Raw genomic sequence first — 20,573 nt, forward strand, 5'->3', positions numbered from 1 at the left:
AGCTTCTTTTTCAACACTTGAATGATTATGTTCTGTTTTTGAAAGTGTTCTTGAATAAAATGCTACTGGTTTTCCTTGTTGTGTAAGTTGAGCTCCAATGGCAAATTCGGAGGCATCTGTTTCAACTGTAAATATTTCATTTTCATCAACAGAAGTGACTACTGCTTCTACAATGTCCTTTTTCAGCTTTTCAAAGGCATATATTTGAGTTTGATTTAAGGGAAATTCTTTGATATTGACAATAAAATGTATCTTTTCCGAAAATTTATGTATGAATTTTGAATAGTGGGCGAACATTCCTTGAATTCTTCTTAATGAAGTGATATTTGTTGGTACTGGTAAATTGATAAGGGGTTGCAGTTTTTCAGCATCTGGTTTTATAGTTTTCTTTTCAATAGTATATCCAAGTATATTAATTTGAGTCATGCAGAATTTTGATTTTTCATCGTTTAAAATTAATTTATATTTCCTTGCGATTTCCATAAAGTTTTGTAGATTCCTGTCATGTTGTTCTTTTGTTGTTCCACAAATAGTGACATCATCTAGGAATGCAAATGTATCTGTTAATCTTTCATTCTCTATTATGTTGTTAATCGTTCTTTGAAAACATGCTACTCCATTGGTGACACCAAATGGAATTCTTGTAAACTGATAGAGGTTGCCACATGCTTCAAATCCAGTATAGATTTTCTCATGTTCTAGTATGGGAATTTAATGATAAGCACTTCGTAAATCGATTGAACTAAAGTATTCATATTGAGAAATTTTATTTACTAAAATTTCGAGATTTGGTAAAGGGTAGGCATCTAGTTCAGTAAATTTATTAATAGTTAAAGAATAATCGACAACCATACGTTTTTTATGATTTGTATTACTAGTAACTAGTACTTGTGCTCTCCATGGAGAATTGCTTGCTTCAATAATATTTTCTTTCAATAATTTTTGAATTTCAGTGTCTATGAATTTGGAATCTTCAAAGGAATAGCGTCTTGATTTTATGGCGATAGGTTTGCAGTTTCCTGTTAAATGGGCAAACAGTGGGTATGGTTTTACAATTGCTGTTGTTAGATTACAGATTGAAATTGGAGGTTTCTTACCATCAAAATTAAACTGCACTCCAGAATGCTTATTAAGGATATCATGGCCAATTATGACATCTGAGCATAGGTTTTCTAGAACATAAAGTTTAAAATTTTTATAGGTATGTTCAGATATTTTTAGGTTAACAATGCAAAAGCCGCAAACTGGAGAGTTTAAAGATGAGGAAGCCATTTGTACATTTAAATTTGTAGGGAATATTTGTAGTTGATTTTGAATGGCAATACTATTTGAAATGTAACTGTCTGTACTACCAGTATCTACTAGAGCTTCAACCTCAGAATTATTTACATGAATTTTTATTATAGCTTTTGATAAACAGGACGGAGAAGCAGCAGATAGCATTCCAACTAAAGCAGCAGATGTTTTGTTATGAACATGTGATTTTTGTTTTTGATTCTTACTTTTACAGACTTGCTCAAAATGTCCGAATTTACCACAAGAGCATTGGTGATTTTTAGCAGGACATCTATCTCTAGTATGGCGACTTTTTCCACAAAACCAGCATTTTGAGAAGGTAGCTGCGCTAGTCGAGTTGTTTTGATCAGTTTCGTGTGCAGTATTCTGAAGGGTGTTATCAGTAGTAATAGAATTTACAATAGAATTTGACATAATATATGAATCTGATTGTTGTTGGGCCATTTCTAAAGCTCTTGCTGAATTATATGCTTGATCTAATGTTAAAGTGGCGCTTTCAAGTAGTCTTTGCCTAATATTTGAAGCACTTAAACCTCGAATAAAAGAGTCCCTGATGTAATCGTCTTTATTTCTATCAGCAGACACTGCTTGAAAATTGCAATCCTTACTTAAGTGTTTTAAGATTAGTAAATATTGATCAATGGACTCACCCACTTGTTGCTTTTGTGTAGATAATGTGTGCCGGGCAAATATTTCACTCTTTTGTTTTATGTATAGTTTTTCTAAGGTAACAGTTGCATCAGTGTAGGTGGTACATTCACCTATAGCTTCATATACTACAGGATTTACATAATTCACCAATAAATTCAGTTTATCTTTGTCTTCAGAAACATTAGCTGCTTCTAGAAAGTTTTGAAAGGTTCTCTTCCAGTGTGTCCAGAGTTGTGTTGCATTTGTTGAATAGGAATCGATGTCTAGTCGATCAGGCTTGAGTAGTTTATCCATTGTTGAATAAATTTTAGTTTATTAAATTGTAATAATGAAAACCTTGAGAATTAAAGGTTTTAATAAACTAAAATTGTACATACATTATGATTGACAAACTGTGATATAATGATATGACAATGACATGACATTGACATGAGTGAATGACATAATGACAATAATAACAATAATAGTTATGCAGAAAGGAACACCACATAAGCTACACTTTTGCTTAGAATATTTTTTTCGATAAAATATTTATTTTCAAGTTATTTGCGAAAAACTGTCTGAAAACGTAGTTTTTTTGTCGAAAAATCAACATTTTCAATTGCGAATAACGCGAAAAGTATTGACTTGCGTAAAAAACTTTATAGAACTAAAGTTGCTTATAATCGGTCAATTTATCCATTTCCGGGCTTATTTTAAACACGCGTTTTTCACCCCTGAGAAGGGGTGACTGTCACCCCCCAAGTAAAAGCAACCAATGGGACAAATTCAACTTTGAAGTGGAGGGTAAGTAGAACCTAAATCCAAATTTTCATGCAATTCGGAGTTGCCCCTGAAAATTACACTCCAAACCGGTCATTTATTGGGCTAAAGTTGGTTTTCTTGTGAACGAATTAACGGATTTCACTAATATGTTTTTATTATTTTATATTTTTTCTTTGTTATTTACATTGTTGTGCAAAGGTTTACTCAAACTTCGTTTTGAAACTTATACCGGATGTAAGAAAATAACAGAGTGAGTTTTATGTATGGAAACCCTCAATGATCTGGGAAACGATATAGATGATTCTAATACATTTTGGTGGGTAAGGGTCTTCTAATGCGGTCGATATTATAGTCGTAATTACATTTTTGTCAGATCTTCCTTTTCTCTGGAAATCTAATGAACTTTCTTATTTCAAATGGAACACCCTGTATATTTTTTGTTTTGAAGTCCCTAGGAAATACTGATTATTTTTTATGTAATATTTTCTATTCCTAAATGCCGTAATTTCGGAGTTATTGCTAGACTCATTTTTTAAAAAATTTATGAACATACTTATTATAAAATAGTTATTTATGAAACAGTTCGTGAAGTATGCTTTTTGCGAACGCACGCGATTTTTAGAGCACGAGCGACAACGGAGCGAGTGCTATACATCGCGTAAGTTCGCAAAAAGTACTTCAAGCACAGTTTCATACAATATTTTATCTACGATAAACAAATAAAAAAACTGTAACTCTTCGTCACTGGAATTCATTTCTATTCTACAATTTTTAGAACTTTGACATTTAAAAATCCTAACTACTTTCAAACCACAAAACTGTCAAAAATTTTTTTGTAAGTCATTGCTCATATTGTCATCACCATGATAACGCGAAACTTAAGGATATTTGATTATATGAAAGTGTGCCAAAAAACTCATTGAAAGTGTGCGAAAAATTAAATCCCATTAAAATACATTGTTACTTCACGCACACTTTAAACCCTTCACGCACTGCTATCTATAATGACAGTTTTCACAAACTAAAAACTTATACATAATATGACATTCTTTGGATCATTGATAACAAAAAGGTTTTTTTTTTTGGAATTTTTCTCTAAAGTTAATCGTTTCCGAGTTATAAACAATTTAAAACTGAAAAAAAATCGAAAAATGTCGAATATTTTCAATACTCAAAAACACAAGTAAAAAATATTATTTTTAAAATCATGAAGTATCTAAATTTAAGTTTAAACCTAATTTTATCAATTTCCGATAAGTAATTTGGTCTTATTTCATTTTAAAACATTCTTTTTTAGTTGTAAGTGCAGCCCGATCGCCCTTCCTCTCATAAGCGCTTCATTTATAATTAAAAAACAATGTTTTAGAATAAAAAATTCCAAAAATAATTATAGGGAACTGATAGAAGAGGGTTTGAACTTGACCATAGACGCTTCTTAATTTTTCAAACATTATATATTTTACTTGCGTTTTTGAACCTATAAAATCGTCAGTTTTCATATTTTCAGTTTTAAATTGTTTATAACTCGAAAACGATTAACTTTAGAGAAAAATTACAATAGACCTTTTTTGTTCCCAATGATCCAGAGAATCTACAATAATGTCTGCCCGGATCGAGAAAAAAATGATTTTTTTAAATTTTTTTAAAAATAAATGCAACAATAACTCTTAAATTAAGACATTTAGGTATAGGGAATATTATATGAAAAATAATCAATATTTCTAAGGGACTTCAAAACGCAAAAGATATATAGGATGTTCCATTTAAAATAAGAAAGTTCATTAGATTTCAAGAAAAACGGAAGATTTGACAATAATATAATTACGACTATAATATCGGCCACATTGGAAGACCCTCACCCACCAAAATCTATAAAAACGTCCAAGCCGTTTCCGAGATAATTAAGGGTTTCCATACATAAAACTCACTCTGTATATTACTATGTATAAATAAATAAAATTTGAGACACTCTGTAGTGAGTGCAAGATACAAGGGTGGGTATACACCGAAATAGTCTTATGTTTTCTAAACATTTTGTTCTTTGAATATCACTGGTATCTTAATAACAAATATGTAAAATAGATGGTTTTATTCTTTAACATGTTTTTTGTCAAAAACAATACTAAATTAACAATAAAAAATGACAACAGTTAACAAAACTCTAAAGCCAGAAAGATGCATAACTCAAACAGTTTTGATCGACACTTATAAGAGTTATTTGTCGACCAGGTGAGAGATATTCACAGCGCAATATAAGAGTGGCGAGATTGTTTAATGGAGGCTCTGTGATGTTTTAGGTGAAATTTCTTTGACAACTGGAACGAGTTTAATTTCTTTATGTAGAGGCTTTTTAAATACTTAGTGAAAGTAGTCCTGTCGCCAGGGGGGGTACAACGGCCTCCTTAATTCAGATGGACTTACCCAAGTTTTTTTATGTATTTTGACCCGTAGAATACGAATATTTTGGGTAACAGTTGATCCGGATGTCGATAAGTTTGTTATAAATAAAGACTGGATTATATGCAAAATGCATATGCATATATATGCTGCATATTTCTCATGTTTTTCATAAATGCATATGCCTTGCATATTTGGAGATTTAAGAGCATATAAATGCATATTTTGATGGGAATTTACTCTACCCCATTTAAAAATAAGGTATATATTAGTAACATCAACATCCATTAAAATAAAATGTGAAAGTAAATATTTTGCTGTTAAGCTCCTTTGTTGTTGTACCCATAAACATAATGGGCGTTATTTATAGCTGCAGGTATCATTATCCGGATATTTAAGATTTATAGACTTCTCAGAATTTACAAATTACCTAAGTAAATACCGATTATATTTTGAATAACATTACAAATATTACCTGTACTTTCTGCTGGTGTCGGCCAACTATGAATTATTCTGGGAAAACCAACCAAAACGAAATTTTAAGGCAGCGTTGCCAATTTAGCTTATTTTATGCTAGATTTGGCATATTTTTGTGTTGTTTAGCTTATTTATTTCTTGTTTAGCATATAGCATATTTTCTAGCATATTAAATAATATAAAAATTATTTAGTAAAAATCGAAAATCTTCTAATTCAGAACAAATTTTTATGTTGGCCTTACAATTACTAAAACAACTTAGGAACTCTCTCACAGGAACTTGAAACTAATATCAGTGAGTCAAATCTGATTCCTAACAAAAAATGTTTAACCATTCACACATACACACCTACATCAGCAAATCCCTTCGCCTTCAATAATGTTTATATTAGTACTTATGTCTGTGGACCATGAGATTACTATTAACTACAGGATCATGTTTCAGCATTTTTTAAAACAAATAATTTATCTGTACTGGGTTATGCTTGCTATAGGGATTTTTTATTAGTTGATAATGGAATACCTACTGTTGAACTGATCATTCCATCATTCTTGTGAGGTTTGGCAAATACTATATTGGTCGAGTTGGCAACACTGTTTTAAGGGTAGGATAGATTATTTTATTTTATGAATGGTTAGTCTTAAATCAATCGCCGATTATTCAACTTTTGTGATTGCAAGTTATTGACTATACTGTGTAAAAAAATCATTTTATTATTATTGTGAAAATGCCTAAAGTAGCAAGGGAAAAATCAAGTCTTCTCAGAAGTTGGATTGGAAGTAACAATCATCTAAAAGTTATCGACAGTGAAAGTATGTTTTGCACCATTTGTGATAAAAAGGTAAGTTCTCCACTTCAATAGATTTTTAAACTTATCAAACTTCTTTGCACATCTATGTGTCTGTCTATTCTAAAATGACAAACCGTCCCATTTCTTCAAAAACTGTTTTTTAAAGTTCGCAACGGTTTGGCTTATACAGAGCGAGGTGTTGAGAGTGGCCCACCCTGTATACTACGGTACACTGACTGTACTTTATTGTTTGACGATTTCAATTTCACTTTGAGAAATAAAAAAAAATTGGGGGAGGTTTAAAAAGTTTGATCATTTTAATGTAGGTATCTATTTACGAAAACATCTAAAACATCATTATCATTATATTCCAGATTCCATGTCAAAAGAAATTCCAAGTAGTTCAACACATAAAAACTTCACTTCACCAAACTAAGCTATCAAAAAATGATAATAAACCTCGCCAGCAGATTCTACAGAACAGTTTGCAGATTCAGAATACGTCAGTTGGGCAAGAAACCTTTGCAAAGGATTTATGCCATTTTTTTTTGAACTGCAATATCCCTCTGCACAAGTTAGAACATAAATCGTGTCAAAACTTTTTAAAAACTTATTGCAAGATTAAAGATAAACCAGCTCAAATACCAAGTTCTTCAACTCTTCGGAAAAAATATGTCAGTGCATGTTACAAAGATGTGATGACGAGTATTAAAAATCAGTTAAAAGCCGATTATCTTTGGATTTCCGTCGACGAAACAACGGATACAAAGGGTCGACAAATTGCGAATCTAATTGTTGGAGTTCTTAACGACTCTGGCGATTTTAAAAACTCATACTTAATTAGTGTAAAATGTTTGGAAAAAACAAACTATGCTACAATAGCTAGATTTGTTAACGAATCCCTAACAAATTTTTTTTTACCTGATCAAGTACCATTTGAAAAAATATTATTAATGCTTAGTGATGCCGCCTCATATATGATGAAAGCTGCATCCAATCTTAAAATCTTTTTCCCTAATTTAATTCACTGTACATGTTTGGCGCACGGCCTAAACAGAGTTGCAGAGAAAGTTAGAATTGAATTTCCCAATGTAAACACCTTAATAAATAATGTAAAAAAAGTATTTCTGAAAGCACCACTACGTGTACAGGTATATAGGGAGATGCTTCCCGATATTCCTTTACCACCAGAACCAGTATTAACCAGATGGGGAACTTGGCTTAAAAGTGCTATATTTTTATCTGAACACTACGACGACATCAAAAGCGTTATTTCAAGTTTTGATCCGACTTGTACCGCTATTGATAACTGTCAAAATATTTTTAAAGAAAAGTCTATTAAAAATCAATTGTTGTATATAAAATCGAATTTCGATATCATTGAAAGTTCAATTACAAAATTAGAGGCTCAAAATTTATGTCTTCACAATAGTATGTCTATTGTTGATTCGGTTAAACAGAAAATAACAAATCTGAATGGGGAAATTGGAGTAAAAATTAAAGATAAACTTGATGACGTTTTAAACAAAAATGAGGGTTTCACTTTATTGCGTTCAATAAATAATATAATCAATTTTGGAAACTTCGATGAAAATATTAATATGGATCCGTCTCTAATAGCAAAGTTTAAATATGCCCCAATTACATCTTGTGACGTTGAGAGATCTTTTTCTGCCTATAAACAAATATTAACAGATAGAAGACATAATATTAGTTTAGAAAATATGAATCAATATATGATTATTTATTGTAACAATAAAAATATGTAAATTTGTTTTATTGTACTCTTTTTATAATATTAGTTTAGAAAATATGAATCAATATTGTAACAATAAAAATATGTACATTTATTTTATTGTACTCTTATTTATTTATCTTGTGGTCAAAATAAAATATTTTGCCGTTTTATTTGTCACAAAACCTGAAGTTAAAAAAATATATTAAGAAATAATAATACAATTTGGTTTAAATTCAAACCTATTTATTTATTTTTATTATTTTTTATTTATTTATGTATTTAACGTAAACCATAAAATTATTCATATAAAAATAAGTGCATATATAAATGCATATTTGCATGTTAATTGTGCATATTCAGCTTGTTTTAAAATGCATATTGCATGCATATTTTAGACATTTTTTAGTGCATATTTTCCAGTCTCTAGTTATAAACAAAGAACTTAAGGAATTACATAACAGCGATTTTTCGCAAAACAAAACATTTTTTTGTAATTTTTGAACTTTCAAAAAATCGAAAAAGTGCAATTTTTGAACCCGAATAACTTTTGATTAAAAAATAAAATAGCAATTCTGCTTGCTTCTTTTGAAAGTTCAAGTCACATTCTATCGGTTTTGATTATTGGCATTGCTAAAAATTAAGTTTTTATTTGTTAGACAAAGCCATAAACACATAGTGTTTCCCGTGCCCAATGCATACGTTTTAATGTACGAATCTACGTAGAAATTGTCTGTATGCGTGCCTACTCGTTCGGTGTCAAATGGGAAATGCATTGAAAACATCATTCAATCACTATGTGTTTATAGCTTTGTTTAACAATAAAAAAATTAATTTTTAGCAATGTAAGTAATCAAAACCGATAGAATTTGACTTGAATTTTCAAATGCGGTAAGCAGAATTGCTATTTTATTTTTTAATCAAAAGTTATTCAGGTCCAAAAATTGCAATTTTTCGATTTTTTGAAAGTTCAACCGCGTTTATGTCGAAAACTATGCATCCTACGAAAAAACTTGTTAAAACATTTTTTGTTTAGAATGACTCAAAAAATACAAAACAGTGTTTTGTTTTGCGAAAAATCGCTGTTATGTGATTCCTCAAGTTCTTTGTTTATAACAATCTTATCGACATCCGGATCGACTGTTACCCAAAAAATTCGTGTTCTACGGGTCAAAATACATAAAAAAACTTGGGTAAGTCCATCTGAATTAAGGAGGCCGTTGTACCCCCACTGGCGACAGGACTAAAGGTACATTACAGAGATTTTCTGACTTTGAAAACTTTGTTCCTTTCGCACCTTATATAGAAAATAATTTCACATTTATGCAGGATAAGGCAACGCCTCCTCACGTAACCGTATCGTTACTAAGTGAGATAAATATGTTGAATTGGCCTCCTAACAGTCCCGACATGAATCATATTAATCACTTATGAGAACTCGCGAAATTAGTTTACGTTATGTTTCTTTCCGTTTTTAAAGTTTTGTAATCTGTTGTTATTTTTTATTGTTAATTTAGTATTGTTTGAGTTAAAACACATGTTTAAAAGTAACAGTGTCTATTTTCTTTTTTTAATGATACCAGGTAAATTAAAAAAAATGGTTACAAAACATGAGGCTACAACATAACTTCGATATATACCCACCTTTCCACCAGTTCCTCCCGACAGGGTGACCGAAACTAGACATAAGAAAAACATTTCTTTTCTTCCACCCTATATAAGCTCAAAAAAGAACAGTGTTTGATTAACCATTTGTCCAACAGTGTAAATATCAAAGAAAAATCTAAGATATTAAAAAATATAAATATAGCGAAATCCGTTCACGAGAACATCAACTTTGAAAATGAGCATAAGTTTTGGAGGTAAAAAAAGTTTGGTTATGTTTATAGAGAACTTAGATATATAAAGCCCATTTTACAGCCCACAAGAAAATTTGCTGCAATTTTTTGCATGACTAACTTTCATGCATGTCTATTTCAAGGTCTTTATGTGCGATTTTACAGCTTGCAACTCGGCTTGCAATGAATGTTGAAATTTTTGGACCCTTAACCTAACTTAAAAACTTGTTTTTTTTTAATTACTTATTGCTGTTTATTTAATACTATTTAGTAAATTTTAGTAAAGGCCAAGACTATTTAAATAACTAAATATAAAAGAAAAAGGCAGTATCAGCAACATTAAGTATTATTATTGCTGCAGCCAGCCTTTTAGTTACCATAATAATGATTATGACATTTGACATTGTGAAAGAATCAAACTTCCTATAAATTCTCCTAATAGACTTGCATGAAATCTTGCACAGAAAATGTCACCAAACCGATTGTCATGCAATTGCAAGAAGTTGCAGGAAATAGTCAGCTGACGCCATACTGCGCATGCCTTTTGGCTACTTTCTTGCATCTTTCAGGTATAATTGCAAGCTGTAAAACGAACTTAAGGAATATTTCTAATATTTTCTAATGCAACACGTAAGTTAATAAATATTTTAATTTCAGAGACGCATTATTAACGAGTGTTATAAACTCAGCCACTAGCTTCATCGCTGGCTTTGTTATATTCTCTGTGCTCGGATACATGGCGCATGCTGCTGGCAGACCAATTCAAGAAGTAGCCACAGAAGGTCCAGGATTAGTTTTTATCGTATATCCAGCGGCAATAGCTACGATGCCCGGCAGTATATTTTGGGCGTTGATATTTTTTATGATGTTGCTCACACTAGGTTTAGACAGTTCGGTGAGTATCTATAAAGCTAAAAAAGTCATGTTATTACTATACATATAAAAAACAATACCTTTATGCCCAGTTCACATTATCCCAAGTAAGTAATCCAGCGAATTATCCACTAGAGTGCTGGACTGGATCATATTGTCTAAATTATTCTGGTCATTCAAATGCTGTATAGACGAGCGGCACACCCCAAAAAAACGCTTATTTATCGAGATACTAACCACAGTGAGGTGAATGGCTAATTTTAGTCATGTTTTTGATGATGCTGAAAACGAACGTGAGGTTTATTTTGAATTTCATGTGGGGGAACATTGTCAAAATCGCAATTTTACCCTAAAAATAAAAAAATAAATAAAATCACGTTTTTTGCATTTACTACCTAGCTACAACTGTGTTCCATTTTAATATTTTATTCTGAAATTTTTACAGTATATTTTCTTGCCCTTCTGAAGACTATGGTACATGTTTCAAGCTTTCAGTCTTATTATAATAAAAGTTATGAATTTGTTTAAGTGAAAGGGGCAGATTCCTGAACTGCAATGTTTTATCGCAAAAGTTGAGGGACAAAATTTGAAATTTAGCTTTTTAATGACATCTATCTTAAAACATAGAGTAGGTAGGGGAGACCGGGGCAAAACGAGGCTCGGGGCAGAACGGGAAATGCATCGGTGTGCATAACTTACAGTCGTCATAATATCGGCAATAGCGCCATTCAAACGAACGTGGGTTGACTCACTTCAGTCATTAGAAAGAAACTTTTAATCATTCTTTACAGACATAAAATCCGTTTTTTTTTTGTTTTGTTAAAACGTTTGGTGATATTTATAGAAGTGCTATAAGATGAGTAAGCAAGTTTTATCACGTTTTTCATTCACATATGATAGATATGTTACTGAATATTGCGTGCTGCGAACCGTTTTATAGCTTTTACGTTAGAAATTACTAATTTAATTTAAAATGATGTCTGTTGGGGCAAAGCGGTCGGAGCAAGACGAGATATTATCCATCTTGCCCCTCTCTCCTAAAGTGCCACTATTTTACAGCATTAAAACTTTGTAAGAGGAATCTGACTAAAACTGAAACTAATAAAAAAATCAAAGAAAACTAAAGAAGAAAACGAGATGGACACTGACTCATTAGAAGATGATGAAGATTGTGGTTGCATCTACTGTGGATACTTATATTTGCAGTCAACTGAAGGATGGGTAGTGTGTAGTGTCTGCCATGGATGGGCTCATAATTTCTGCGCATATGTTGAGGATGAAGACGAAGGTGCTCATATTTGTGAACTCTGCCAGCTTGACTAAAATACGTTCCCATTTTGCCCCGTAACCGGGGCAAAACGCGAATTTCGCACTAATAAGTTAAGTTCTTTATAACCAAATAACTAAGCAATTTGGATTATAAATAAAGTCATTCTTATGAAGCTTAATAGCAAGTGATCCTGTCTGACTTTGTTATTTTTTAATAAACAGTTTAGTTTTCTTTCTAGGTTTTTTTCTTTCTTAAGTATCCCGTTCTGCCCCGGTCTCCCCTACAAAGAAGTTTTCTGGAAAGTTTTAGATCAAAATATTTTATAGAAAAAATGGTGCAACTTTCAATATCGACGTTATAAATCCCCAAATAACGCTTATTTTTCGAGATACTGACCATGGGTGGTGAATGACTAATTTTGGTTTTACTTAATGTTTTTGATAATGCTGAAAACTAAAATGAAGTATATTTAGAATTTTTAGTTGGGGGAATATTGTCAATATCCCAATTTTACCCTAATAATAATAAAATGAAATCACGTTTTTGAATGTAACTCGCTATATATTTTTTTCCATTTTAATATTTTTTCTAAAGTTTGTACAGTAGATATATATTGCTCACCTTTCTAAAGACACATACCTGTTTCAAGTTTTAGTCTTATTTATCAATCTATATTTTTAGTCTTAACAAATTTTGAAATTTAGCTTTATCACATTCTTGTTAAAATATAGAGTACAAAATAGTTTTCTGGAAAGTTTTCTTCAAAATGTTTTATAGAAAAAAATGGTGCAACTTTTAATATATGACTATATTATAAGATACTGACCATGGGTGGTTAATGGCTAATTTTGGTCTTATTTATGTTATCGATGGTGCTGAAAACGAAAATAAAGTTTATTTTAAATTTTAGGTGAGATAACACGGTTAAAATCGCAATTTTACCCTAAAAATAAAAAAAAATAAAATCATGTTTTTTTTTTTTAATTAAAAGCTGCACCATTTTTTTTTTTCTATAACACATTTATATCGAAAACTCCAGACACCACTTCTTTGGACTCTATATTTTAACATAAATGTGATCAAAATGATAAATTTAAATTTTTTTTATCTAACTTTTGCGATTTAACTTTGAAATTCACGAATCTGCACCTTTTGTTTTAAAAAATTCATAACTTTTAAGAGAATAAGACTGAAAGCCTACGACAAGTCTCATATTTTTCACAAAGGTGAAAAAATATATGCTATAAAAATTTCAGAAAAAAATATTAAAATAGAACAGAGTTGTAGTGAGTTAAACGCAAAAAAAACGTGATTTAATTTCTTTTTTTCCCTTTTAGGTTGAAGTTGAGATTTTGACAATGTTCTCACACAAAAAATTTAAAATAAACCTCATTGTCGTTTTCAGCACCATCCAAAATATAAAGTAAGACCAAAATTAGCCATTACCCAATATGGTCAGTATCTCGAAAAATAAGCATTAATGTATAACGTCGATATTAAAAGTTGCACCATTTTTTTTTCTATAAAACATTCTGATTTCAAACTTACCAGAAAACTTCGTTGTACTCTAAATTTTAACATAAACGTGATTAAAAAGTCAAATTTCAAATTTCATTACTCCACTTTTGTGATTAAACTTTGCAATTCATGAATCTGCCTCTTTTACTCTAAAAAATTCGTAACTTTTAATAGAATAAGAATAAAAGATTTAAACAGGTAGGTACTATTGTCTTTTGAAAGGTAAGCAATATATACTGTACAAACTTTGGAAAAAAAAATATTAAAATCGAATAGAGTTGTAGCGCGTTAAACGCAAAAAACGTGATTTTATTTTTTTTTTATTTTTAGGGTAAAATGGCAATTTTGACAATTTTCCCTCACCTAAAATTCAAAATAAATTCCATTTTCGTTTTCAGTACTATCAAAAACATAAAGTAAGACCCAAATTAGCCATTTACCACCCATGGTCAGTATCTCGAGAAATAAGCGGTATTTTGGGGATTTATAATGTCGATATTAAAGATGCACAATTTTTTTTTCTATAATAAATTTGGATCTAGAACTTTCCACAAAACTTTTTTGTACTCAATATTTTAACATAAACGTGATTAATAAGCTAAATTTTAAATTTCGTCACTCAACTTTTGCGATTAAAGTTTGCAATTCACAAATCTGCACCTTTTATTTTAAAAAATTCATAACCTTTATTACAATAAGACCGATAACTGTAGCAGGTACCATTGTTTTGAAAAAGGTGAGAAATGTATACTGTAAAATTTCAGAAAAAAAAAAATTAAAATGGAATTGAGTTGTAGTGTGGTATACGCAAAAAAAGTGATTTTATTTATTTTATTTTAAGGTTAAATCGCGATTTCTACAATGTTCCCCCTCATAAAATTCAAAATAAACCTCAATTTCGTTTTCAGCGCCATCAATAACATAAAATATGACTAAAGTTAGCCATTCACCTCACCGTGGTCAGTTTCTGGCCATTTTAGTGATGCCTGCCGCTCGCCTAGTAAGATCGTAACAATGCTTTAATGCAATAATCAAGCACTGGATTGGCCGTTCATATTATTCCCATGGCACTGGAATGGGCGAACTGTAGTGAAAAATAGACCGTCATTCCAGTCAACTGTACTGGATTGATCAAGGTTCACATTATTCCAGTGGCATTCCAGTACTCAAATGGAATTCCGGAATTTAAAAAACGATGTAAATCTGACATTACATGTCTATAAAAAATCAAAGTTCAAAGATAGTTTAGATAACCTTTTTTCACCATTTTAGTAAAAATATTTAAATTGTTCTGAGTTAATATCTTTTTAACAAGATTTTTATTACAGTTTGGCGGTTCAGAAGCCATAATAACAGCACTAAGTGACGAGTTCCCGAAAATTGGACGAAACAGGGAAATTTTTGTAGCGTGTTTATTCACCCTTTACTTCCTAGTGGGCTTAGCATCGTGTTCCCAAGGAGGATTCTATTTTTTTCTTCTATTGGATAGGTACGCCGCTGGCTATTCTATGTTGTTTGCCGTATTTTTTGAAGCTATAGCAGTTTCATGGATATATGGTAAGTTAGATTATAAAAAAAGTTTTATGTTTGTGTTTAATAGTAATGATGGGGGACCAATGTAATTCATACCATCTTTGCCATCATAGGATTCATACCAACTTTGCTTTATTTCAGCATTGGGTTTTAACACTCTCTCCTCCGCACTCTTGATCTGCCGCACTTAATCTCTTTAGAAAAGACCTTTTATTCTCTCGGGTGTTTCCAACTCTTCATACAGCTTTACATGCAATCTTTTTTAGGGGTAGCTATAGCGCGCTTTGCTTCTTCCTAAACTTCTGCTGCACTTTATTGTTTCACCACTAAGTCTCTTTGTTCCTAAGAAACTCTTTTCAATGTGTTTTTTTCTATCACTTCCTCTTCCCCTCGTACCATAATTTTGATATTGGCTTTCTGGCTCCTGGCATTTACCGTATCTTGTTTCTTAAACTCTTATGGCGCTCTATTCTTGAAAGTCTTAAAGACTTGTACCAAATTTTTATCATTCCACTTTCACCACTTTACTTTCTGATATCCTACTTGCTTTCCTTTTCGCCTAAACTTTTCCATGTCCACCATCACCGGTTGGTGTTGAACAACTACACACTCACTCTTTATCAGTTTACAGTCGGTAACTTCTTTGAGCTGTGTTTTTACACAACACAAAATAGACCCTATTTTCCTTTCTCTCGCTACTATAGACAACATACACGTCTTTAATCTTCATTAAGAACGCATTAATCACAGCAAAATCAGATGTGACTGCAAAATCAATCACACTATTTCCTTCATGGCTTCTTATTCCCATCCCAAAATATCCACGAACTCTTTCTATTCCCGCTCTTTCTCTACCAATATGTCCATTCAAATCACCTTGGATAAAATATTTTTTGTCTACAGGAATCTCGACCATCTTGCAATCAAATGGACTCCAAAATGCTTTCTTTTCCCGTTATACATCTTATTCGTCTTCTTGTATTTTATTCCACTTCACTGTTTCACAATTAATTTGCAATTTCTAATGCAGCATTTTGATTTTTTTTTCTTTTCGTAATATCTTTTACCTCCTATTGAATCATGTTTTTATTTTTTGTTAATTCTGGGTGTATGAATTTTTCTTTTTCTTTTGTGTTATCTTACAGCTTATAAGAAGCACATATTAAAAAAAAAAGATTCTTTCCTTAGAGCTAAAAAACTTTATTACAAAAAAATTCATATGCTCTTCTAGTGTCACTCTGATTAATGCGCTATAGCTTAATATTAGCTGCTAAGTTTATCTATTAGTTTTTGAAATTTTGTTTGTCGTTACCAGGATCAAATAAAAATGTACATCTATTTCTGCTTTTTTAATGAACAAAACCTTCAATTTTACTCTATTATTTTGGTCCTTCGAGCCGAAATTAAATCAATGACTTGTAACACTGATAAGGATACGAGAAATATAATGACCATAACACATAGGACAACTCTCCTTTGCCATTCTTAATGATTATTTGCAGAGAACTCAACCGCCTGTCCACATCTCATCTTCGCATTAAACTCATGGATAATCACCTAAATTTTATTTTTTTTTTTTTTTGAAAAAAGGGAATCATATACTTCGAACAGTTGCTTATAACATTTTTTAACTGCTTTCCCTATTTTTGCGCTGAAGTGTTCAGTAACTATACGGTTTCTAAAGTTTGGCGGAGGTGCCAGGAATCATTATTATCTTTGCCATTAAAGGTACGATTCCGAAAGAGGCTGCAGACTGCAGACCGCAAACCGCAGACTGCAGCGACAGTGTCGTCTGCGGTCAGACCAATTCCGAGCAGAACTGCACTTCATCTACATAATATCGACAACAGCATTGCACGATGGGAATTTATAATAGTATAATATTAAAAGTCGTATAAGTAGGATGTCAGACGCAATGAACAACGATGAATTAATGTTATATCTTTGGATGGAAGAAGAAGATGACGACTATCTTTTACTTTTGCATTATAAAGAAAGAAAATCAACTAGGTCCCTATTTAAAAGTAAACAATTTGAAGGAAGCTTGCCTCGTAAATAACTTAATATTTTGCTAAACAATTAATTAATTGCCCTTCTTATTCATTTAAAATACTCATTTTCAAAAGAAATTCAATTCTTTTCAATTTAAGTCAATTTGGAAACAGCAAAAATACGTGTCGTCGATCTGCGGTCGGCGACACTATTGGTTCTGGTGCAGTCCTGCGGTCTGCGGTGGCGACGTTCTGCGTGCGGTGGCGACAGTGCCGCTCTACTCAACATCATCATCATCATTCTCTTTGCCTTATCCCTATGCGGGGTCGGCTTCCCTAATTGCATTTCTCCACACAATTCTGTCTTGGGTCATATCTTATGCCGCTCTACTCAACATCAACCTCATAAGAAACCATATGAACCAGTAGGTCTGTCGCTGCGGTCTGCGGTCTGCGATTTGCAGTTTGCGGTTTGCGGTCTTGTTCGGAATCGTACCTTAAAGAGTTTTCCTTCCTATAAGTTGAGTCTAGGGTTCTTTACCCGTGCGTCATTAATACCTGGCGACATAAAAAACCCATTTTTTTTCTAGCATCATTGTCTTCTGCGCATGAAACTAAAGACAAACCAGATAAGTACCGCCTGTCATTAAGTAAAGACACATGTTATTTTTATAAACGCTCTAGAGTCAGCACATCGAAAAGAGATAGGTACAAAGAAGACGCTTGGGAACGTTCTCAGACTTTAAGTATGTACAATTTGTGACGTTTCTGATTTGCTTACCTATCACCAAGGACCGGAAAAAATGCACCAAAAAAATGTAAAAAAATGCGGATTTTAATGCAATTGATTTGTGAAAAATATGTAAGAGCCTTTATGAAAAATGCAATATTAAAATGCAACATTAATAATCTTTTGGACTATTAGGCATTATAAATTAAATTAGTATAATGGTAGGTAATAGGTAGGTACGTACAATTTTTGTGCACGCTGAGCAAAATAAATTACCTCCGTCCCATGAAAGCTCTGGATGCGCCTTTATCCACAAATGTTTAATACTTGTCACTTTCGGCATTTTGGCGAAAAAATTATTCGTTACTCAATTTAAACTATATGTCAAAAATAATACGCAACAACGCACTGCGAATCAAAACACGAAATGAACTTCAGCTTTTATAAACAAATATTAAAATCTAAATTTCTGTACCTGCTTATCCACCCTACAAAGAGCAAACAGGTTTTTACAACCTATGTCAACTAATTCTTATCTTACCGACCAAGTTATATTATAGTCCAGGGCGCATCTGTTTTGAGATGGACGTTGAGAGGTGACTCAAATTTTTTTGCAGAAATTGCTTGAAAATAAATCAAATAATAATATTTGAGTTATCCTCCCTCTCAAAAAGGTCCGGAACATTGTTTAAATAATCAAAATGTCAAAAATTGAATGAAAAATTCGATTTTTTTCTTTGTTTTTTGATTATAACTTTAAAAGTATTCATTTTCGAGAAAAGTTGTACTGACATAAAAGTTGCGTAATTAAATTTCCTACAATATAAAATTGGTTAAAAATTTAAAAAATAGTCACCCTAGTTGCAAAATAGCAATAATTGCGAAAAAAACATACAAAAACAAGTATTCGCATTTTACGTTTTTCAACCATTTATGCTACACTTGGGACCTTTATATTTCACCCAGAAAAACTTTATGATACAGTTAAACAATACTGTAAATTTCATTAAGGTCGGTTTAATAGATTTTGCAAAATAAATTTTGCAATCCAGCTTTCGCAAAAAACATTCATTTTTTCAAAATGTTACAGGACTGAAAATAAAGCAGATAGCAAGTTGAAATTTTTTTTGCTTATAGAAGTGTACTGTACCTTTCATTTGCAATTTTCAAAAATAAAATTGATTAATTACTACGGCGTCAGAAAATTTTTGTAATAAACAATAATTTTTGGTGCTACGCGCAGGACAGCGGTGTTAGATTCACACAAGTTGATTTCCACCAAAATTTCTTCCAATCTTTATCTAATATATTATTTTCTTACTCTATATTTTGTTGTATTTTAATATTTTAATTCCACAAAAATCAAACTAATTTTATTATTGTTTGTGAAATATTGTTTAAACAATTGCTTATGTTTAAAAATAATAAACTTTTATTGTTTAAGTTAAAATATATGAAAAAAGAACGTTTTGCTAATAAAAGTGTTATTTCAAAGGATAGAGTATGTGTTTTTATTTTGCAATAAACAAATTTATTTATTTATATCGAAATGTAATAAAAATTAAAATGTATCAATCATTATCAAAGGTCATTGGAATGCCCAATCAGAGCAAACTATCCGATGTCCTGGGCGTAGCACCAATAATTAATGTTTATTTAAAAAAATTCCTGACGCCGTGGTGTTAATCGATTTTAATTTTGCAAAATTGCAAATGAAAGGTACAGTACACTTCTATAAGCAAAAAGCATTTTCAACTTGCTATCTGTTTTATTTTCAGTCCTGTAGCATTTTGAAAACATGAATTTTTTTTACGAAAGCTGGATTGCAAAATTTATTTTGCAAAATCTATTGAACCGATCTTAATGAAATTTACAGTATTATTTTACTGTATTATAAAGTCTTTCTGGGTGAAATATGAAGGTCCTAAGTGTAGATAAATGGTTGAAAAACGTAAAATGCGAATACTTGTTTTTGTATGTTTTTTTCACAATTATTGCTATTTTGCAACAAGGGTGACTATTTTTTAAATTTTTAACCAATTCTATATTGTAGGAAATTTAATTACGCAACTTCTGTGTCAGTACAACTTTTCTCGGAAATGTATACTTTTAAAGTTATAATCAAAAAACCAAGAAAAAAATCGAATTTTTCCTTAATTTTTTGACATTTTGATTATTTAAACAATGTTTCGGACCTTTTTGAGAGAAAGGATAACTCAAATATTATTATTTGATTTATTTTAATGCAATTTCTGCAAAAAAATTTGAGTCACCTCTCAACGTCCAAATGTACTAATATTTTTACAGATGCGCCCTGGTCTATTAGGTATTAGTCGGCTTAGTCCCAAAAATAGATAATAGAATAAGAATATTACCTGATTTAAACATTTTTTTAAGAAATGGATTATACACAGTTATTGAATTTACGACTGATAGTTTTTTAATTGGAAGTGAAAGTGAACCTTTGAGATTTAAAATATCGAATTAATGCAACTTTTCTGAATTTATCAAAAAAAAACGCAAATTGTTTGAAAAAATGCAACATTTTCTAATTTATCAAAAAAAATGCAAAAATATGCAAAAAATGCAGATTGCATTTAATCCGGTCCTTGCCTATCACTGTCAGTTTGTTGGATTTTTTGCTGTCTTTTTGTCCTGTTTTTGCATTTAGAAATTATTTATATTAAACCAACAGTTGTTTTCACAAC

General features: G+C 31.2%; 1 protein-coding gene across 2 annotated transcripts in view; it reads left to right on the forward strand.

Annotated features, from left to right (window-relative positions):
* LOC114329331 (sodium-dependent dopamine transporter) overlaps positions 1 to 20,573 on the forward strand; it is a 333,781-nt gene that overhangs the window by 283,804 nt on the left and 29,404 nt on the right. For both annotated transcript variants that reach the window (XM_028278387.2, XM_028278388.2), the window contains exons 8-9: positions 10,608 to 10,845; positions 14,940 to 15,168. In XM_028278387.2, coding sequence (XP_028134188.1) covers positions 10,608 to 10,845; positions 14,940 to 15,168 — 467 coding nt within the window. The remainder of the gene's footprint in view (positions 1 to 10,607; positions 10,846 to 14,939; positions 15,169 to 20,573) is intronic.

Source organism: Diabrotica virgifera, chromosome 4 (assembly GCF_917563875.1).
Source record: "Diabrotica virgifera virgifera chromosome 4, PGI_DIABVI_V3a".
In the NCBI taxonomy this organism is placed as follows: domain Eukaryota; kingdom Metazoa; phylum Arthropoda; class Insecta; order Coleoptera; family Chrysomelidae; genus Diabrotica; species Diabrotica virgifera.